This window comes from Microtus oregoni, unplaced genomic scaffold, assembly GCF_018167655.1.
Source record: "Microtus oregoni isolate MIOR12 unplaced genomic scaffold, Mior012 000031F_ref0000149, whole genome shotgun sequence".
Taxonomy (NCBI): domain Eukaryota; kingdom Metazoa; phylum Chordata; class Mammalia; order Rodentia; family Cricetidae; genus Microtus; species Microtus oregoni.
Window position 1 is genome coordinate 20,734,363 of NW_024543090.1, and position 22,027 is coordinate 20,756,389.

Here is a 22,027-nt window from a genome sequence, read left to right on the forward strand (position 1 = left end):
GGATTAGTGTGTAGAATATAGAAAGAACTCAAAAAAAAAAAAAAAACAAAACAACCCAGAAAACTCAACACTAATAAAAGGAATAATTCTATTAAAAAAGAGGGGCGGCATGGAACTAGAGTTCTCAAAGTAAGAATTGTAGTTAGTGGTGGCAGTGCAAGCCTTTAATCCCAGCATTAGAGAGGCAGACATAGGCAGATCTCTGTTGAGTTTGAGGCCAGCCTGGTCTACAGAATAAGTTCCAGACAGCCAAGGCTCTACAGAAACCCTGTCTTTTTTTTTTTTTTTAAATATTTGTTTGTTTGTTTATTTATTATGCATAAAATGTTAGTTTCCATGTCTGCCTACATGCCAGAAGAGGGCATCAGATCTCATTATAGCTAGCTGTTTATTCTTTCTATCTATCTATCTATCTATCTATCTATCTATCTATCTATCTATCTATCTATCCTGTATACAGTGTTAGTTTCTATGTCTGCCTACATGCCAGAAGAGGGCATCAGATCTCATAGCTAGCTGTAAGCCACTATGCGGTTGCTGGGAATTGAACTCAGGACCTCTGGAAGAACAGTCAGTGTTCTTAACCTCAGCCATCTTTCCAGCCCCAGAAACCCTGTCTTGACAAATCAAAAAAAGAACTATAAATGGCCAGCAAACAATTTAAAAATTGTTCAACATCATTAGCCACTAGGGAAATGTAAAGTAAAATTACTCTGAAACTCCATCTCACCAGAGGAATAATGGTTATTATCAAGAATATAAATGACACCTACTTGATGGCATAGATCTTTAATCCCAGCACTCAGGAAACAGAGGCAGGTAGATTTCTGTGAGTTTGAGGCCAGCCAGTATTACACAGAGAGTTGCACACAGTCAAGGATACACAGAGAGATCAAGAAATAAAACAGCAACACAAATGACGCCAAACGCTGGAATGTATCAAGAAAGGGGGAACACTATCTACTATCTACTGCACTGGTATCAGTGCAAAGTGGTATATCAATTACGGAAATTACTCCCACATCCATGTTCAATATTGCTCTATTCACAACAGCTAGTAAATGGAATTAGGTGAGATGTACACCAGCATGAACGGGTAATAAAAACATGGCACACAAACACAATGGAATTTTATTCTGCAGTAAAGAAAAATGAGTATTTTTGGAGTTTTTTTATGTTAACAGTTCGGGCTGCCCTGGAACTTTGTAGACCAGGCTGGCCTCAAACTCAGAGATCTGTTTGCCTCTGCCTCCCGAGTGCTGGGATTAAAGGCATGTACCACCACCCAGTTAGAAAAATGATTTTTTTTTAAAGATTTGCAGGAAAATGGATGAAACTAGAAACAGTGTCAAGTGATGTATGTTTAATTTTGAATGCTTGAAGAGGTCAACAAGCTAGAAAGGCCCATGAAAATGGTGGGGGGAATAGGAGGGCATATTTTAAAAAAAATTTTTTTTTTACTATTCATTGGTGTTTGGCATGCATGACTATCTGTGTAAGGGCGTCAGTTTTCCTGCAAATGGAGTCACAGACAGTCGTGAGCTGCCATGTGGGTGCTGGAAATTGATCCCAGATCCTCTGGAAGAGCAGCCAGTGTTCATAACTACTGAGCCATCTCTCTAGCAATAGAACACATATTCTATGAAAGTACAAGGAGAGGGTCAAATATTTAAGTGGAAATAGAGTAAGAGGAGAGGAAGAATGAAGTAGATTAATCCAAAGATGAAAAATCCTTATGATGGGCTAGAGAGGTGGCTCAGAGGTTAAGAGCACTGACTGCTCTTCCAGAGGTCCTGAGTTCAATTCCCAGCAACCACATGGTGGCTCACAGCCATCTAGAATGAGATCTGGTGCCCTCTTCTGGCGTGCAAGCATACATGGAAGGAATGTTGTATACGCAATCAATCAATCAATCAATCTAAAAAAAAAACCTCTAAACCCCCCCCCCCCAAAAAAAACCTTATGAAAATCTATTATTTTATAAGCTAATTATTCAATCTCAGTGCCATGCGAGGGCTACTGCCCTACAGATTTTACTGTTCAGGGAAGTTCCAAAAGTCACCCAAACAAGGAAGGCTATTTGCCATTGCACACAATAAATACATAGTAAGACTCTGCTACTGAAGACACAGCACACTTTGGATGCAGGACATGGAGAAATTAAGCTGGGACTGATCTGAAAACCTCTTCTTTGTTGGTTAGCTTTTCATAGTGCCAGGAAATGCTATACAGACCACTGGCAGAGAAAAGCCATCAATTATACTATCCAGACGTGAACCCTGAATGCCACAATACTGGCTGCTAAGAAAGATGCCTATTGGTACAAAAACAGTATGATGACAACCAAGGTTCTGATTGGTAACCAAGACTGATCCACAGGAGGTAATCCATGCCTGGTATTATAAACTTGGTTAAGAGTCCATTGTTCTGGAGGTTTTTGCCCTATCAAGGAACCTACAACTGTTATTTTGCTAAAGGACATGTTCTCAAATTGTCTTCTAAATACTTACATTTTAACTATAGATTAATACCACTCTCAACCTTGGCCAGACAAACTTCTTTTTGTAACAGTTAATGCAGCAATTCACAACTGATAAAGGCATGAGAATAAGTGACTATAGTATGCTTGGTTCTAAATGGGACATCTGTATCAACTCACCCCTACCCTGCCAAGGTTCAGACAACATCATAGAAAAGGAAGCAGAAAGAAGTAAGAGCTAGGAGATGGGGAGGAGGGCTGAAATGCTGCCTTCTGGGCATGATATGGCCAGTGTACTCAGAACGCACTGCCGGTACCTGCACAAGACCAAGCCAACAGTCCAGTAGCAGCACTAACTCCGAAGGTTATCACAGAAAGAGAGTGCATGGGGAGCAGGTCATGCTGGAGAGGGGAAGGAGTTGACGGTGAATTAGACCAAGATACATTATATACACATTCAGGATTGTCAAGTATATTAAAGAAATTTGACTGCTCCCTAACAAATACACACATATGATTTTGATGTATGTGTGCATATAGACGTTATATGTATTTGTTATAGAGAATATGTATGTACATATACATATATACACACAGAACCAAAGACAAAAGTAGAAGAAATATAAAAACACACTACCTTAAATATGATTTCTATTTATTAACTATACCTTAAGTAAAGTTTCAAAGATGAAACTAATGTATACCCCAAATCCACAGGTGAAAACAGATATAGAGATACATAGTAGCACAATATCAAGGTACCAGGAGACCCTTGCAGAAGCAGCGGTGTGCTGCTGATGGCTGGGATTTCCTGAGCCACCACTAAGCACAGTCAGTGTTTTATGTAATTTACCTGATTCAGCTCATCTAATCCTCAGGATGGCCTTTAGGATAGGTGCTATTATAGTTATTACAGTGGGTGTTCAATAAAGTTTACAAAGAGACCTATGGCTAGAATTCAGACTCACACAGATTGGTTCGATATTCCCTCTTCTATTGCTTCCCAGGTGAAAGGGATACTCACTACTAGGAGGATAAGGGAAATGGGACAGGGCCCCATCCATCCTAAGGTTTATTTCAAAATTGCCTTTGCTGTTCATTTTAACCTAATTTCACTTTGCTAAAGCAAAGCAAGAGAAAGGTTAAGTGTTGAATCAAAAACTCCTAGACATGGCATAATTTTTTTTTGGTTTTTTTTTTTTGGAATTACTTCATCTTTGGGGTATATCACCAGGAAAAAGTCAGACTCCTCTCAACGTCTGTTACAGTTTCTCTGTAGCCTAAGCATACTGCACCAAGAGAATGAAAGATGATGGCTCTATTTCCTATTTCCCTTATAAAATACAGATCACCTCAGAGCAGATTCTTTCATAAGATTCTCACGGGGTTCAACATAAGCCTTGTCTTTCTTTTCTCCTATACTGTATTTTCCAGTCACAGTGGACTACCTCCCCAAGCCTACACTTTCATATCATTGCCTTTTAAAGTCAGGTTTCTTTGGTTTTGAATTTCCTTTCTTCCTGATGTTTAAAGTCCGATTTAAGTTCAGTTCAGCTATTACACTCTATGTAACCTTCTGCACAAATAAGCGCATTTCCTCTAGCTATCCTTAGTTTTGCTAATGATTCATTTTGGCATTAGGATCAGGATTCACTTGGCAGTTATTTGTGTATACAAAGTCTACTCCACTAGGCACAGTGCTGCTTAGCATAATGCCTTGCTCACAAATGCCATGAAAATAAATGTATTTATTTATAGATTTTATATGTGTGCTTCCCATGAACATGCGTGTGTGGATCCACTCATGTGTGTGCAGTGGGCGATAGAGCATATCATGTGTCCTGCCCTATACTATTTAGTTTATTCCCTTGGTAGGGTCTCTTACTGAACCTGGAGCTAGGCTGGCAGCTAGCAAACCCCAGACATCCTTCTGTCTCAACTACCCCTCTCCCAACAGAGATCTGGTGGTAGAGGGGTGCACACGCAAGAGTGTACCCATGCCTATCTGTCCACACGGATTGTCACTTTTTATACGAGCGCTAGGGATTTAAACTCAGGTCCTCATGCTTGTACAGCATATACTTTTTACCCATAGAAGTCAGAGTCATATCCCCAGGCCCCACACAGATTTTAAACAGTGAGGCTACAAGCTAAAACACTGCCCCTACCACTCTGAGGACGTATAAAAATCCAGCTGATGGTGAATCAAATTTGCTTTCATTCTGTGGGGACAGTTAAGAACATGCCTGCTTCCTAGTACATTCAGAATCATAGTTCCCAAAGGTAATCTGGAGTTTTAAAGAAGCCAGTGCTCAGATGACAGTCTCTGTTTAAGATGAATCCTTCTCTAGTAAGGCACTGTACTTGGATGGCTTGCCTGGGCAAGTTACAGAACCCAGTGGTCTCAGATGTCACAATTAGCTATGGCTTATCTGGATTTTATTCTATATTCTACTGTTTTAAATATTAGCTTTGTCTTATTAATTATGCCATATAGTCAAGAGTTGACCAACTTGCTACAAGTACTTTTTTTTACATTGCACTGAAAATTGAGTGGTGTATTTCTTTTAAATTCAGACTCTGTTGCTTATGTAACAGGAATGAATCTCTAAAGAGAAAACCCAGACATAATGTAAGTTGTCTATGAAAATTAAAAGCTCTTTGTAACTATGAAAATATCAAAGAAATGGGCATCCTTCCCCCCCAAAAAAAGATGGCAGGAGAAGAGTTTTGTGTGGAGTGCAGAAAACGGCTCCGCTGTGAAACTCAAGTTGTAAGTCTGCTTTTTCTTAATTTATAATTCTCCACCTGCATTTTAAAGTTCTCAGCTGTTTTGTTGGTAAGTATAACCCACTAAATCTACTCCAAAACTCAGGGCCATAAAAGATTAATCAAGCATATTCTTCTTTGTCTGTCACAGCTAACTTTGAGGTTGCTCTCTCATGATCCTTGGAACTTCTCTGAATAGGAATCAACTTTTTAGATGCTATATAATTCTGATATAGCAATAGAAAAAGAAAAATTTTTGTCATCTTTACTAAGCCCATTGTATATTGTTCTTTCAGTAATTAAAAAAATTTATGTGTCTGGAGGTTTTGCCTGTATATATATGTGTGAATTTTATTTGTGGGGTGCTGGTGCAGGACAGAGAGAGTATTGGATCCTTTGGGCCTGGAGTCAGAGACAGTTGTGAGCTGCCATGTAGGTGCTTGGAATTGAACCTGCGTCCTCTAGAAGAGCTGACAGTGCTCTTCAGCTGAGTCATCTCTCCGGCCTTTCTCTTTGTAATTCTTAATCACTGCTTCACCTGTACTTTCCCCAAATCCTCAGGACAAGGCAAGTACACAAGAACCAAGAAGAGCCTCACTGTAGGACTGGTTTGTTTTGGCTGCCGGTATCACTTGGTCTGAGCAGAGTTCTTTTAGTTGAACTGCTGCTATTAGAACCTTATAGTATTTAAGATTTAACAGCCAATCATGGCTGAGGCTATCACTGACCTAGCATAAATAAAGCCCCAGTCCTACTTTCTGAGCTGCATGTGTGGAAATGGGAAACTGGGGCAAAGGCCAACCAATCAAAAGAGAACATTGACAACAGTGGCTTAATCACTTCTCTTATGCTCAAACTTGTTAGGACTTTCCCATCATTTATAACTAGGTGATGTCATGGAACAAATCAGAAAGTTCATCATGTTAAAACTACCACAAATCTAAGCACTGCATGAAATCTAAGATCTAGACAAAATTGACCCCAGATGTTGCTTATTACATCTCTTGCTAAAAACAAATCGCCAGATTATTAAAAGGAGTCTGCCCACAAAATGGATAATCACACCCTGCAAAATCTCTCAAGCCAACTTTGGCATCCAAAGAACCCAAAACGTTCAGCTCCTTTTTAAAATAATTTTATTATTTGTGTATGTATGAATATATATGCATGCATAGATGCACAGAGGTCAGAGGACAATGTGTAGGAACCGAATCTCTCAACCACATGGGTTGTGGGAACTGAACTTGTCATCAGGCTTGGTGGTAAGTGTCTTATGAACTGAGTCATCTCACTGGCCCAACCTTCCCTTTTCCTATCTTCATTCCTTTTGTACTGCCATGTTCCTGATCCCCTTATTCTTGAAAAGGGACAACTTCTATTCAATACTACTCCTTGAAGTAGTAGGCTAGAATATACAGCTTTTCATATATTAAACCCAAGGAAAAATGTGAGCCATTTACACAGTTCTGATCACCAGATACCTTACCCTTTCCTAACTTTCCTGTAAGACTTAACTCTGGTGGTTTGTGACTATTTGCTCTTGTTCTTTTCTTTCTATGTTTATGGCCTCCTTGTCCATAAATAAGTCATCATTCAGAAAAAATAAAATAGAACTTAACCCTGTAAGTAACAAGACACAGTTGTCTTTCACGGCTAACCCAGTGGTAAACCATGGCTGTACAGTAATATTACCTCAGGAAATTTTAAATATCCTAATTCTCAGACCCCATTCCAATGTCTGCAACATATAGTCAAGATGCATCAAATTTCATCTGTTCAATAGCTGTTTCCCGGGTTTTTAACATAAAAAAAAAAAAAACAAGTCGGGCGATGGTGGCACACGCCTTTAATCCCAGCACTCGGGAGGTAGAGGCAGGCGGATCTCTGTGAGTTCGAGGCCAGCCTGGTCTACAGAGCTAGTTCCAGGACAGGCTCCAAAGCCACAGAAAAACCCTGTCTCGAAAAACCAAAAAAAAAAAAAAAAAAAAAAAAAAAAACCAACCAACCAACCAAACAAACAAACAAAAAAAACAAAAACAAAAAAACTGAATCCCCAATCTTGACTTCTATACAGAAATCAGACTTCCCAGACTGGATTTGCTTTAAAATTGTAGAATTTCATCTCTTGTAAAAGAAGAGTACTGTATTTCATTGGCTAAGGGAAGAGAACAGAAGTCCTCCAATTACTGGGGGATGGGGCACTTTGCTCTTTCTACAGAATGTAAACCACAAAGAAGGGTTTGGGTGTTCCCAGTAATTATGGCTGATATGATAGGGACATCAGCTTCCTATCCAAATTAAATGTCAAGGACTCCTAGGTCCCCAAGATTCCTTCTCCTACCTCCAGCAGGTCTATCATCCTGGTCATCTGAGAGTAGATAAGGACTCTATGTCCTTGAGACTTGAGTCGAGTCAACAGGATATCAAGAGCATACAGCTTTCCACTGTCTGTGATGAGGCTCTCCTTGCCTGGGAAGAAAAAAAGGGTGGGGAGGAAACTATTTAATTGAAGCAACAAATCACCCACTGCAAAGCTGTATACGGTCAAAGTTTCTGCAATCAGGATGCTTGTTTTCATGAGAACTGGAAAGTGCTCGAGAGGTAGAATGGAAAACCCTGCTAAATCCTGACCAGGAAAGAGCTGAAGACAGCTTCTCAGGTGACAGTGCCGATTAGGTGTTTAGTCCACATTCCAAGGGGACACTAAGTACACAAGGCTATCTACCAGTGACAAGTATGTTGTGTGCTGTAAGTAACCTCAAAACCCTACTCCTTTGGTTTACTCTAGAAATTTGTTGCTTCTAATTCGGTGCTTATGCTGGTTTGAATGAAACTTAGATGAAGGCTTGGTTCTGTGTCAGTAGAACTGTTTGGGAGATTAGCAGGTGTGGCCTTGTTGGAGGAGGGGGTGGGGTCTGAAGTTTCCAAAGGCCACATCAAGCTGTCCCTTTATTCTCTGATTCCAACTTGCAGGTAAGACGTAGACTCTCAAGTACTGCTCCAGCAGTATGTCTGTCTTCCTGTTGCCATGTTCCCTCCCAGGTGGATCATGGACTCACCATCTAAAACTGTAAGCCCCCACTTAAATGCTTTCTTTTATAAGTTGCCTTTATCACAAAATAGTAGCTAAGACAGAGATTATGTCCTAAAAGCATGAGAATAGACAGAGACAAGGGCAGATGTCTGCCGATAATGTAAACACCAAAAAATGCAAATAAATATGTCTACCCTTGACACTCTCCAATAACTAGCTATCAATTCCAGGGTCATATGCTCTTTCAATGAGCCCTACTCCCAGGTTTTCAGAGATAGCAGACTTTAGGCTTCTGTGAAATGCTTTCACTCACTAACTTGGGTTTCTCTTTCCTCTTCCCATACTAAGCACACTGAACTCACAGGTTTTCATGGCACCCATTGAGTACCATCCACTCACATCATATTCCAGGAAGGAGCGTTTCCTGTTTGCAGACCATTCATAAACATGCCCTCAACAATTGTTGATTAAGAGAGGAAGAGAGGAGGCTTGAGGGGTTGCATAAGAGTGTATATGGAAGTGGCTGGGGAAACACACATCAAAAAGAGAAACAATATAGAGAACTTTACACTGGCAACTACCTCCCAAAAGTCAAAATGTCTATCCTTAGCTTCCAGGGTTGAACCATGCTCTTTCTTCAGAACTGCAAAGACCAAGTACTGACAGTAGTCCAAGAATTCTCAACTGTCATTCTTGCCACTATTTGCCAAGTACACAATTATTGTCTACACTGAACAAGAACGGATGTGCTGACAGCACCATAACAAATCACCAGCTGCTCTGTTTTTGCTACAAAGCTATGGGTCCTGGATGTTTACTCCTCTGCACTGCACCCTTTTCCCACCTTCGGAATGCTGCCAGGACACACTGCCCTCCCCTCCCCTCCCCGCTGCTGTGCTCCACACCTTTGTTCAGCCTCTTTGTTTGCTCCTGTTTAGATTACTGAAATGCTCTTCTCTTTGCTGTCTCCTTTCCAGCACAATCAAATGACTGCAGCAGGACAGGAATGAGTGCTGAGCTTTCTCCCTGGCACCAGACAAGGAGGCCAGTGGGAATTCCAAGTCTGATCAGACAGCAACGTTTTCTGAACGATCCAAGAAGTTCACTTCTCCTCATAATCCCTTTACTGGATTGTCAGTAGTCTCCTTATTTTGATAGCTTTTTTTTTTTAAGCCATACAATTTTCAGTAACTGAATGGGAGTGGGCTAGCTAAGCTTTCCTATTTTCACAGCCTGCTATGTCCTCTCTCTCCCTTCAGAACACATTACCAGCAAAGCACACACAAATCTGTCTGGTGTCTAGACTCTGAGAAGCACCAACTGACTCTGTAATAAAAGATTTGTTTACTTCTATGTATATGTGCTGGTTGGTTTTATGCCAATTTAACACAAGCAAGAGTTACAGGAAAGCAGAGAACTTCAGTTGAGAAAATGCCTCTATAAGATCTGGCTGTAAGGCATTTTTATAATTAGTGGTGGCCAGCCTATTGTGGATGGTGAAATTCCTGGGCTGGTGGTACTGGGTTCTATAAAAAAAAAGGAGGCTGAACAAGCCAGTAAGCAGCACCTTTCCATGGCCTCTGCATTAACTCCAGTCTCTAGATTCCTTCCCTGCTTTAGTTCCTATTCTGACTTCTTCAAATGATGAACAGTGTTGTGGAAGCATAAGCCAATAAACCCTGTCCTGCCAAGTTACTTTTGTCGTGGTGTTTCATCACAACAATAGTTAGCCTAAGACAGTAAGAATATTTGCCTGCATGTATATATGTATACCATGTATGTGTCCCGGTACCCACAAAGGTCAGAAGAGAACATCAGAAATTTAAAAAACTGATGATTTGGACTTAGTAAGCCACCATGTGGGTGCTGGGAACTAAACCTGGGTCCTCTGTAGGAGCAGTGAATTCTCTTAAGCTGGGAGCTATCTCTAGTCCCTTATTGACTTCAAAACCATGATTAAGTAGTCTTCACACTTTCCCACTTTCCAGAGTTTCTTTAGTTTGCTAACTAGAATGAACTGGTGTTAGGATTAGAAAAGTGCAGAGGTAAAGACACACACACACACACAAAGATGAACTCAAATGCACAGAAGCAGCAAGTGCTGTCAGTTTGCCACTGTGTAGTTGAGGGTGGTGGAGGAAGGTGTACTAGAACTGGGTTGTCTTTGTTTTTGTTGTGTTGGGGGTCAAACATAGGGTTCATACATGCAACGTAAGAGGTTTATCAGTGAGCTACATCCTTAGACCAATGGACCTGTTCGAATTATTTTGAAAGCAAAGTCCCCAAAGAAACAGACTTAAACCAAGAGGATAAAACACTTAAGCAAACAAAAATATTTCTGAGTTCTCAAGTGAGTGTGCTAGACAGATCAAATCAATGTCTAGCATTTGGCCTTAGTACACTGGTATCTTTCTTTTTGAGACAGGGTTACTCTGTAGCTTTGGAGCCTGTCCTGGAACTAGTGTTTGTAGACCAGGCTGGCCTCGAACTCACAGAGACCCACCTGCCTCTGCATCCCGAATGCTGGGATTAAAGGTGTGCGCCACCACTGCCCGGCATGCACTGGTATCTTTGGGGACTGACATACATCACTCAATTTTTAAGAGCAACTAAAGTATGCTGTACAAAAACACCATCTGTGGCTAAGTGGGAAACAGAGCCAGGAGGAGACTAATTTGCAAGGAATCAAGCAGATTCTGTCTAGTCAAACCCAGTCCCAAACCATTCTTAAAAATAGGACCTAAAATAATACTGGAACAACCAGACCTATCTATCCTCTCTCATAATCTTTCCAGCAATCCTATAGTATTTACATTTAAATACAAGTTCTACTCTCCACAGCTTAGGACAAGGACAGGACAGAAAGACTATAAATATCTCTCTTCTCCAAGGAAAGAAGACCTCTGAAAGGCTGAAGCCTGCAGAAGCAATCAAGGTATAAAACCCAGGAAATTTTGGTCAGTCTTTCAAAGAACGCAAACGACTCCACCTTTCCCAGGGAAACAAAAAAATGTTAAAGTATAGAAGAAAGAGATAAAACACAGAGAGGTTCAAATGATACCCTCCCCAGCCCTACCCCGCCCCAGCTACTCCACAGAGCACAATGGGGTCAGTGAGGAGCTTGTCGGTTCTCACAGTAAACAGCCAGTGAGGCTGGTGCTTTTTATCGATGCGAAAAGAACTCAGACACTTCCTGCTATTTAAACAAGGTCCATTTTTCTTTCAAAGAACAGGAAAAGCCACAAGAGATTCCCACAGCGCCAGCAATAAGCCTTCTACTCCTATACTGGGAACTAAAGCGCCAGAATGAAGGAGAAAGAAATATGGTATATCTTGCTTCTTCCCTACCTGTATGTCTGTGGTGTCCATTCTGTCCTGCTTTACTCCTGGATTTTCCCCTTAACTTTCCATATGCAATATGCAATACAGATTTTACACACAGTCAAAGCACTCTAAAGGGCTATCAATAGGATGACACAAAGCTGTCAGACAAGAAACAAAAAGCAGATCTCTACATAGGAATCCAGCTGTCACTTACAGCAGATGCTCCCCTTGAGAGCAGTCCTAGTATGCTTCCGTTAATTTCAACAAGAATACAATCAAGATGTCAAAGAATCTGTACAATCAAGCTAACATGGTAGCTCTGAGCTACACTCTGCAGCAGGTGGAAAGTGCATCAGTCTGTGGACTCTCTGTGTGCAACTTCCTCAAGTGCAGCCTCACTAAAGCAAAGATGAAAACCTAGTTTCCTTTCAACCCTGGACCTTGACACCAGGGGGTCTGGGAATCTGCTAGTGTTTTGGCACAAAACATACTGTTTTTCCTCTTGTTATCATTTAGATCTCTAGGCCTTGTGCAGGACACTGTTTGTGCTACTTAAACTAGGCTCTCTGGGAGTGACGACATTCTCATTCATTCCACTGGCAACGGCACAAGACAACTGCACTCACTTGATCTGAGGCCTTCCCTAAACTGTGTGTGTGTACATGCGCCATTGAGGAGGGGGGCTCTGAGGTTGGGTGGAGCCCGGCCTTGGTGCTAGATAAGCACTCTACCCATGAGCACCCTAGCCTCCACCCCTTAAAAAAAAGTGGTATTACTTCATTATCAAAGGAGAGTGCTCAAGAACAAATCTAGAAAACATTTCTCTTCCCAGCTTTCCACCCAAGACACAAGTTACTTGTATTTTACCTATAAATAACAGGTGGAAGGAGAGAGAGAGAGAGAGAGAGAGAGAGAGAGAGAGAGAGAGAGAGACCTCACGTACTCTGAATACCAAACACTGGAAATTATCACATGGGCCTTTCCCTCCATTCTTCTCTTGCCATAACTGGGAACATGCCCAAGGGAGCAGAAAACTTACCTGGAATTCTGATGAAAGACCAGCCATTCTGGGGTCTGATGCTCCACAGCCCTCCAGCTGGCTCTGGGAAGAACTGCGACCTGCGATTTAGCCAATCTGTAGCAAGCTCAGGAGCCCCATTCAACAAACACTGCTTGGCAGCAAGACTCCCTCCTTCCTTCAGAACTCGTCTCTCATACTCTGCACTTCTGTCATTACAATAAGAATCCAACGGCACTGCGGTGACCTGCAGGGCAAAATTCACAGATGATCAAATACTTCTGCATTTTTTCATACACATCAAGTCTTGAGGGAACTTTAACCTTCCTTCCTTCCTTTTTCTTTCCTTTTCTTTGCTTCTGAGACAGGATCTCATGTAGCCCAGGACAGCCTCCAAATTGTCAAGAAGTCAAGGACGACCTTGAACAACTGATCCTATTACCTTCACTACCTAGTGTGGGATAGGCAAATTTCAGGCTTGTGAATACAAGCACTCTACCAATACTAAGCTCTACTGAGCTTCATCTCTAGGCCCAGAACTCTGAAATCAGAGCAATGAGGATAATCTCAGGCTGCTAGCTTTAAATTTCCTCAACTAATAAAATAAGACAATGCCAAGAATTGACTCAGAGCATTTCTCTGGATAAAACAGTAATCTTAATAACACAAGCCTATAATCACAAGATACAAAAAGAAACAGGAGCGTGAAGCTAGACTAGGATGCTAATGTGACAGCACTCTAGTCTCAATATATATTCATCGCTCACACTCACTACTAGATGTTGTCCTTGACAAAGAACTATGAGTCACATCACAATGCTGATGCCAGGAAGGAAGTCGGAGCTGGACAGACATGATCAAAGAACTACAGTATTGGTTTGACATAACTGATGCTATCTTTGTTTTTTGAGACAGGGTCTCACTATGTAGCCCTGGCTGTCCTGAAACTCACAGAGATCCGCCTGCCTCTGCCTCCTGAGTGCTGGGATTAAAGGCATGCGCCACCACTACCTGGCTATACCTGAAGCTATCTGGTAACGTTTTCGTGGCAAAACTTTATCAATACTTCTCTTGGACAACTCCCTAATGGAAAAGAAGGGAAGCCTTCTTTCAAGCCACGCTGGAGAAGGACTATGGAACATAAAGAAAGGATAGAGAGAAGCAATCACCAGGAAGGAGCGGATGCATTTCCTGGCTAAGACAGAGACTGCACAAAACTCTTATGTCATTATATAGTACAACCTAATGAAACTAAAATAGGGCCTGCCCAATGGAGAAAGGGCACTGTGCCAACTTAGAAACACAGGTTCATCCTTTTTCATAGAAAGACTGCTGAACATAGCCTCTGTTAAAAAGGAAAGGCTGAGGTGACCACCAAGTCCAAGATGATGAAAATGGTAAAAGCCCATTCACTATAAGCAGTAAATTACACAGACAGAGCTTAAAGTAGACAGAGATGGGAAGAAAGTTGGTATAAAGAGTAAAGAGTGTCTGAAGAGCCAAGCTGTGGGAGAGATCAGAACACAGAGCATTTACTGTACCTAATTAGGCAGTTCTACTACTTCCTGGAAAACAAGTACTTAGGAAATCTGTTTTGCTACTGACTGCTTATTTTCATGTGAATCTCCCTTTGGAGCTGGATCCTCAAGTCTGGAAATGCTGAAGAATCTCGACAGGAGCAGATGAAAGATGCATATCTAGAGGAGGGGGAACCTATTTTGATCTTGGTTAAACAAACACCCCAACCTATGAAGCCAAGTCTAGACAATGCTGCTAGCTGAACATGGGGTTGCAGGTGCTCCTGCTAAGAGCCACTGAGTAACCAGGTCAGTATCATTTATCAATAGCCAGAAAATAAATAGCACTAGCTGAAGATGGAGAGGAACTGAATTTGTTAGGGAGCAGTGCCACCTACAGTTCAGTTGCAAAATAACCTAAGGCCACAGCAAAGGGCCCAGAGCTCTCAAACTTGCTCATGGTTAAACCAGTTTATACAGTCAAGTACTAGAAAGTCTTACTACTTTTGCTTCCTCCAGAATATTTTCTGTTCTTATTTTCCTTCTCACTCACTTTATTTTTCCATGAATACTTATAAAGATGGAAATACAAAGAAAGTTTACAAAAACTGTCTCTCTCTCTCTCTAAAATGGCTTATCTTCTCAGCAATCCAGCAGACTTTCGGCCAGAGCAGGCATCTCCCATGTACGATGTGAGTCACATTACCTCAAAATTTCTAACAGCTGAGCCGGGCGGTGGTGGCGCATGCCTTTAATCCCAGCACTCGGGAGGCAGAGGCAGGCGGATCTCAGTGAGTTCAAGGCCAGCCTGGGCTATAGAGCAGTTATAGGACAGTGGGGACTGTTACACACTAAGAAACCCTGTCTCGAAACACCCCCCCCCCCCAAAAAAAAAGTTATTAAAGCAGTGGCTTCAACCTTAAGGGAAGATTCTACATATGCTCAAATAGCATGCAGTCCTAAACGTGTAAAGCACTAAACACTCAATTTTCTCTCCAGATCACATCACCATCCTTGAATGGGGACTGAGCCTATAGAATTGCTCATGTAAGGGCTCTTTCACTGAGTTACATCCTGAGACTATTTTTTTTTTTTTTCTGGTGAGGTGGGTCTCTCATGTAGCCTAGCTATCCTGGAACTCATAATCCTCCTGCTTCCTGAGTTCTGGAATTACAGGCTTGAGCCACCATACCAGATAGAGGAGACTAATTTTGAATATTCTACACTTAGAGACAAATCCTCTAATTTCCCCTTATTTTCTAGTACAAAACAGAACTCAGACTGGAATCAAGACTTTGTGTCATAATCTCAAGACAGAAAGTCAGAAACTAGATGCTTAGAATGAAGGACAATGAAAGATCAGTGACACAGGCAGAATGTTCTCCTGCTAAGGACTCATACCTAGGCATTCCTTTAAAAACCAAAATGTTTCCAGTTATAAACTTTCAACATGTATGCATATGCACAATGTGTGTGCCTAATATCCATGGAGGTCTAGAGGGTGTCAGAATCCTTGGAACTACAGTGATCAGTTATGAGTCACCATGTGGTGCAGGAAACTGAACCCAAGACATGATTTTTTTTAAGTTTTTCAAGATATACATGGAATTAGAGAATACCATAGTCTGTGAGTAGTATACTTCTGAGGTCCAAAAGAGCAAAAGAGTTCACTTCTACTTAAAATAAATCCTGTTTATAAATTAGCTCCATTCTAGACAGCTTGTACTCACTCCACAAAACCTGATGGTGTAGAAATAGCAGCAATGAGGCATGACATACCATTCTTCCCTCCCCACAATGGAAATGCATCCTGCGTCTAGTCCAAGCATATTCAACCTGTGCTTGCAGCCAGGAGCATTCACGGACAACTAGAAATAAAACCCAACTCTTTTGTACATGATAGCATCATATCACAATGTCAAAAGGTGTATCCCTTGCAAGTCCCACATGCTAATCCCATGCTTTGCTTCATTAACACCCTAAATTACTGTAGTTTGAGGAGCTGCTTTGTCAAGCACTTAGGGCGTCCTTCCTGACATGTGTGTTCCTGCTCTGGCTATGGGAGCGTGACTGCTCCAAACATTTCTGGGTTTTGGTATGATGAATGCCCAGGATCTTCTTTACTCTACTAACCTTGTAGAACTATTTCTCAGCTACTGACAAACAGCTCCTTCCTTAGTGGCAGCTACCCCAACACAGCAGGGAAATGACTTCTAGAAGTGGTAGGCCAGTCAAGGCTCCAAGGAAATCAATTTCTCTTTCCTCACCAAATGTTTAAGATCAGTAAGTAGAATGGAAGGCATCTTATGAAATATCACTTTATCAGTCCCAAGACTGATATGAAAGGCGAAGCTAATTATATGTGTATAAATTATTCAGATACAGCTAGAAGCCTCATGTCCTCAAAATCATGGTCTAATTACTATTTTCAGGTTCAGTACATGCTATGAGAAAGCTCTGCAAATATGAGGGAAGAGACTACGGAGCAAAAGAGGGTGGTCAGTTTTCTACTATTCCCTGATAACCACCACAGATTTATAGCTATTACAATTTCCTTCAAGCAACATTTCAATATTCTTTAGAGGAAGAGCGCTATTAGATAAACATGGCAGTTCAGACTTCGGTTAGCCCAGTAAAAACACTATTTTCTTTGCTTTTTCTCTCCTCCTTTCCTTGTGAAACAAGGCTTGACTTGAACTCACAACTCTCTTGCCTTAACCAACAAAATGTTAGAATGATAGGGATAGAAGCCACTAAGCTACAGCTCAGGATTGTTTTTTATATTTTTGTTGGTTTAAATTTCTAATTTTGGGAAGACCTTTTAAGTAAAGTTAGTCATAAAGATTTTGGGAGTCTTGAGAGCTAACAAATATTTCTTAAGTGTATAAAAATAATTTTACATACATAATGATTTAGTGGCTTCTATTGGCTAGGAATAGTTTTGGCATTCCTCTCCCAGAAACCTAAGCTTCCTCTCTTAGGATCTTGGTACAGAGATCAGGTTAAAAGAGAATGAAACCAACCGTGCAACAGTGAAGCCTGCAGGCTGTTCCCACAGTACCCAGCTTTAGATACTTCTATACAAAATACATTTCCCTCAACAACTTAGGTTCTAAGACTGCTCTGGAGTAACAGGTACATGCAGATTCCAAGTACTTCTTCCATAAATATACAGCAAACAGAGTTGAGAATGGATGGGAATTAAGGTCACATAGCACAGGACCAGACAGAAATCTAGGTGGGCGGCAGCCCATGGGACTCAGGACTTTGTCAGATTCTCTTTTGGTACATTTAATAAAGTATGAAAACTGATAAAAAGAGTGGTAGACAAATGCTTCCAGCAAAGACATAAATTTCTTTTTTGGAAGAACTGTGAAGACAGAACATTTGGGATGAGTGGAGGAACAAGATAAAAGGGAAAGAGCTCCTTAGCTAACTCAGTTATCCCAGGAGCAAAAGAAAACAGCATGCTGGGCAAACAGAAAGGTGTTCTCTTCTCTAAACACTTAAGTCTGGTCACATCGTTATTCTGCCTTTCTCCCTTCACATACTTCTTCACGGAATAGGGAGAAATGTTGTTGTCCAGCCACGATCAATGGGGAAAAGAAAGGAAATGGAAGAGGGAGGAAGGAGTGCCCAATCTAGAGAACCAAAGGAAGCCTCTCAGAGCTGTTGGTCAGCAATCCTGAGAGTACTGTTTGAATAAACAGGGCATGGGAAGATAAAGAGATGTGCTCAAAACTGAAACAACAGAAATACCACACCCCTACCATGGCCCCTGGGAAAGAAAAGCTTAATTCCTGAACGGTGAGTGATAGATACACAGAGCCACTGTGCAGATGGAGCACACCTGGGAGCCACAGTCCCAGCAAGGCCGCTAAGGAAGTGAGAAAATGCCGGACTGGGAAACCGAGATAAGGTCAGCTAAATTCTTCTACTGAGCCACCATCCTATGACAACCTTAAAACAAACTCAAAGCAGGTGACAAACAGCTTCCTTTTCTCCTGGCCCTGCTGTTGGATGCTGATCTTTCTGACAGATGGGTTTGTTCTATTACAGTTTATAGCCTCTGACTTAATCAAAAGTAGCAACCACCACCCAACACACCTTAACTCTAAATTCTATACATTTCAAGGACAGAATCATGGATGCTCTCCTGTTTTTAAATTTTCTTTTGAAATAGGTCTACTATGTAATTCAGTTTTGCCTTGAACCCATAAGTGTGTCCCATGTCCCTGTGGCCTCCCCCCCCGCCCCGCAATGTCCTGGGATCACAAGTAGATAGCCATGCCAGCCAGCTCCTTTCTTTTAACAAACCAGGACTGGTAAGTTTTTCAAGAACCGAACAACTACCCCAAGTAATAGTTCTTTTTTTTTTTTTAAACAGCATTATCCATTTTATTTCTTCCCTCCTGTAGGACTTACTCGTGGACTGGCCACACATAAAAAAGATGGCAGCTCAGTGAGCAGGCAGCAACGAAGTGAGGAGGTAGCTGATCTCCGCTGATGGACGACCTGGTCGGAGTAGCCACTCACTGCTTTACAGTGGCTGCTGAAAACAAGAGACTTAAAACAAAACAAAACAAAAAAAAGTGTTAATGAAGCAAAGCAGAAAACATGTCACATGTTGAATATTCAAATTAATAAACTTTTTTCCGGGCCAATACTATTAATTCTAAATAAACATTAATCAGAACCAAATACGTAGTGTATGGTTGAGGCCCATGTTAATTTCAAACTGTGGTTTTCTTAGTATACAAAACCAAGTAACATTTCTAATTCCACTTCCACAAGACATTTGTGCTAGGTGGATAGTTGTTTTTTATGACTATGGATGCAAACTCAAACCACAATGATTAAGGCTAGTTTCTTCTAAATTTCCCCTTAAGACACTGTAGAAGCAGGTGCTAATGGTGTTGTGTAATTCAAGCAAAGCCGGTTCTTTTTGAGGCAGTGTCATACTATTCTTGGCTACATAATTCTAGGCTAACCTGAACTACATTTCAAAATAATGTAAATTCTTCACTTACAGTATCAGGGACTAAAGCGCAAAGTTTGAGTGCTTGCCTACCACAAATAAGGTCCTGGGTTCCATTCCAAAGAAAAATTTCTTTATTATATCAAAAAAACTGGTTGGGCAGTGGTGGTGCATGTCTTTAATTCTAGAACTCGGGAGGCAGAGGCAGGCAGATCTCTGTGTCCTCTGTGTGAGGACAGCCTGGTACACAAAGTGAATTGTAGGACAGCCAAAGCTGTAACACAGAGAAACTTTGTCTTGAAAAACCAAATAAGAAAAAGAAGAAAAAGTATTTTATGAGGTTGTCTTCATTCCTTGGCTTGTGGACTTTCCCTGCCTAATTGTCAAAGGTCTCTTTCACATGAACCTTTCTGCCATATTCTCCCAGTTAAGGGTTTTGGTTAAGATAAAACCTACTCAGGTTTTCCCCTGGATTAAGGGGGAAAGTATTTTAAATTCAGGTGTGAAAGCACATACAAAAATTAGAAGCTACAGTCATCAACTATTCTCAAACCTATACATTTTAAGGTAAGGAAGGAAGTGAAGGCATTGGAAGGTGATATTAAAAAACATATCCTAACAAGCTTTCCAGTCTTGCTAAGCTTTTAGTTCCCAGTCCTCCAATGGATATTGTAATATGGGATATTCTGAAATAGAAGGCCTCAGTGCCACTATAGCCTCCACACCAAAACACGGTTCATTCAGGAGTATAACAGCACACAAGTCAAGGCTATACAGAGAAACCTAGTTTCAAACAAAAACAAAACAAACTTTGAACATATACTATGGCTAAGTAGATTACTATGATATCTGTTCACAAGGACAAAATTAACAAAAGTTAATAATGATTCTTGCATTCTGAAAGTCATCATTTCTGACAAGGTCTTCAACTGGATATAGCTTTAAAAAAGGTTTTACCTCAAAACAATTATTTCCTATAGCTCTAAGTTTAATCTTTAATCAAACGATTTTTTTTTTAAGACCCCGATGTACAAGATTTATACTCTCAGTACACATCACTACCTAATAAACAGATTTGGGGAAGTACTCTCAGAACGCACAATTGATAGTTGAAGCCAACCTTTTTGTTTTTCCATTTTTCCAATAGGTATGACTAAATATGGACAGTGGGAAGTTTCTTCCTCTGCTTCTCCCCACCAAGTCTAACAGGAAAACTCATTTTTACCTACATTGAATATGTATCTGAATTCTGACTTACAGAGGCCAAGAAAGTACTATTCTATTATTTTTTATCTACCTATCTACCTACCTACCTACCTACCTATCTATCTGAATGTTTGGTGCATATATGTGTGTGTCTGTCTACTTACCTATCTATCTATTGGTACATATGTGTGAGTGTGTATATGCCAGAGCCTGACACTCCACAACTGGTCCTCCATCTTGTTTTTTGCAATTAAATGTTATTTTTCTGTGTGAGTATTGGACAACTAGCTGGACTTAGTTCTTCCTTTCCATCATGTGTATCCTGCGGATTACACTCAGGTTCTTTGGATTAAACTCAGGTTCCCAGTGGTTTGTGGCAAGTACCTTTTCTACTGGGCCAACAGCTGGCCCTGTGTTACAACATCTCCACTGAATCTGGATCTGCCTCACAAATATATCTGAAGAAAACGGAAAAAAAGGGAGCAAGTGGAGTGGGAGAAGACGACAAAAAGGAAATAAAGGCAAACTATATATAAAGGTATAATGAATTTGGACATGAAAATGTTGCTATATACGTATATATTTATCAGACACTTTTATAACTTTTTTTTCTTTGTTGAGAAAGGGTCTTAAGTTGCACAGGCTGGCCTCATTTACTATGTAGCAAAGGACAAACTTGAATTTCTGTCTCTATTTGCATGCAAAGTATTGGGATTATTGACATGCGCCATCATGAATAGCTATCACATTCTTGCCAGTCATGACCAAATTTTAAAACCCTCAGATAGAATGTGCTTCATACATTTTTATTAACCGTTATACCTGGAACACAAACAAGTAATTCCTACGCAAAAACAAAACTGGGCAAATGGTATGCTCTCAGGAGCGTTTATAACAAGCTATTGTAGGCCATGATGCAATTACAGCTACTTGCAATTGATAATTCAGATGTCAACCCACCAGAGAATTCTCAGATGGAGGAAACCTGACAGATAGGGTCTGTGGGTCACTGACTATGCAAACTTTTTCTTTCATCTGTAATTTCACTTGAGCAATAACAGCTATGATATCTCATCATTACCATGCCATTTCCATGTGATGTGTATATGTAATCTAACGATTTCACCTCAATCTTATGGGCATATATCTGTGGAATGTCAGGAAGATGACTTTCATTTGATACATAGAAAATATATTAGGACATATTTCATACTAGATGTATCTGTCCCACAATGACTGTAGACACTTAAAGTTCTGCTTTGTTCCTTTTCCGTCAGACTAACTGCACACAATTAGCTCACTTCCACCTCAGAGGAAGTCTCACGCTACACTAAAGGCTTTTTGTAAATAGACCATAAGTTTAAAACTATAGCTATACACAGTCAGAGTCACAGATACCCAGTTGCAACACAAAGCACCCAAAAAAGAAGGCATGCCAATTCTTCTTTCTTGTCGGTCTGCCAACAGACCTACGTCTCAAAGTCTGTCACTGGACAGTATGCGCCTCGCCTCCCCCACCCCCTAGTCTGGTCAGTCTTACTCCTGTAACCTTGGAACCTCGTGTTACCATGGCAATGGCTCAGCTCCCTATTGCTTTTTTTTTATCGCTATAAGGCTCCTGTAAGAAAAATGTTTTGAGGCCAGAAAGAAGAAGCCAGGAGAAATTAAAAATTAGGACAGGAGAATTAGAATAAAAGCAAAA

General features: G+C 40.8%; 1 protein-coding gene across 1 annotated transcript in view; it reads right to left on the reverse strand.

Annotated features, from left to right (window-relative positions):
* Positions 1 to 22,027, reverse strand: part of Ino80 (INO80 complex ATPase subunit) — a 108,032-nt gene that overhangs the window by 32,808 nt on the left and 53,197 nt on the right. Inside the window, exons 25-27 of the mRNA XM_041678863.1 lie at positions 18,567 to 18,707; positions 12,646 to 12,871; positions 7,590 to 7,717 (exon numbers count right to left, since the gene is read on the reverse strand). Of these exons, the coding sequence (XP_041534797.1) occupies positions 7,590 to 7,717; positions 12,646 to 12,871; positions 18,567 to 18,707 (495 nt within the window). The remainder of the gene's footprint in view (positions 1 to 7,589; positions 7,718 to 12,645; positions 12,872 to 18,566; positions 18,708 to 22,027) is intronic.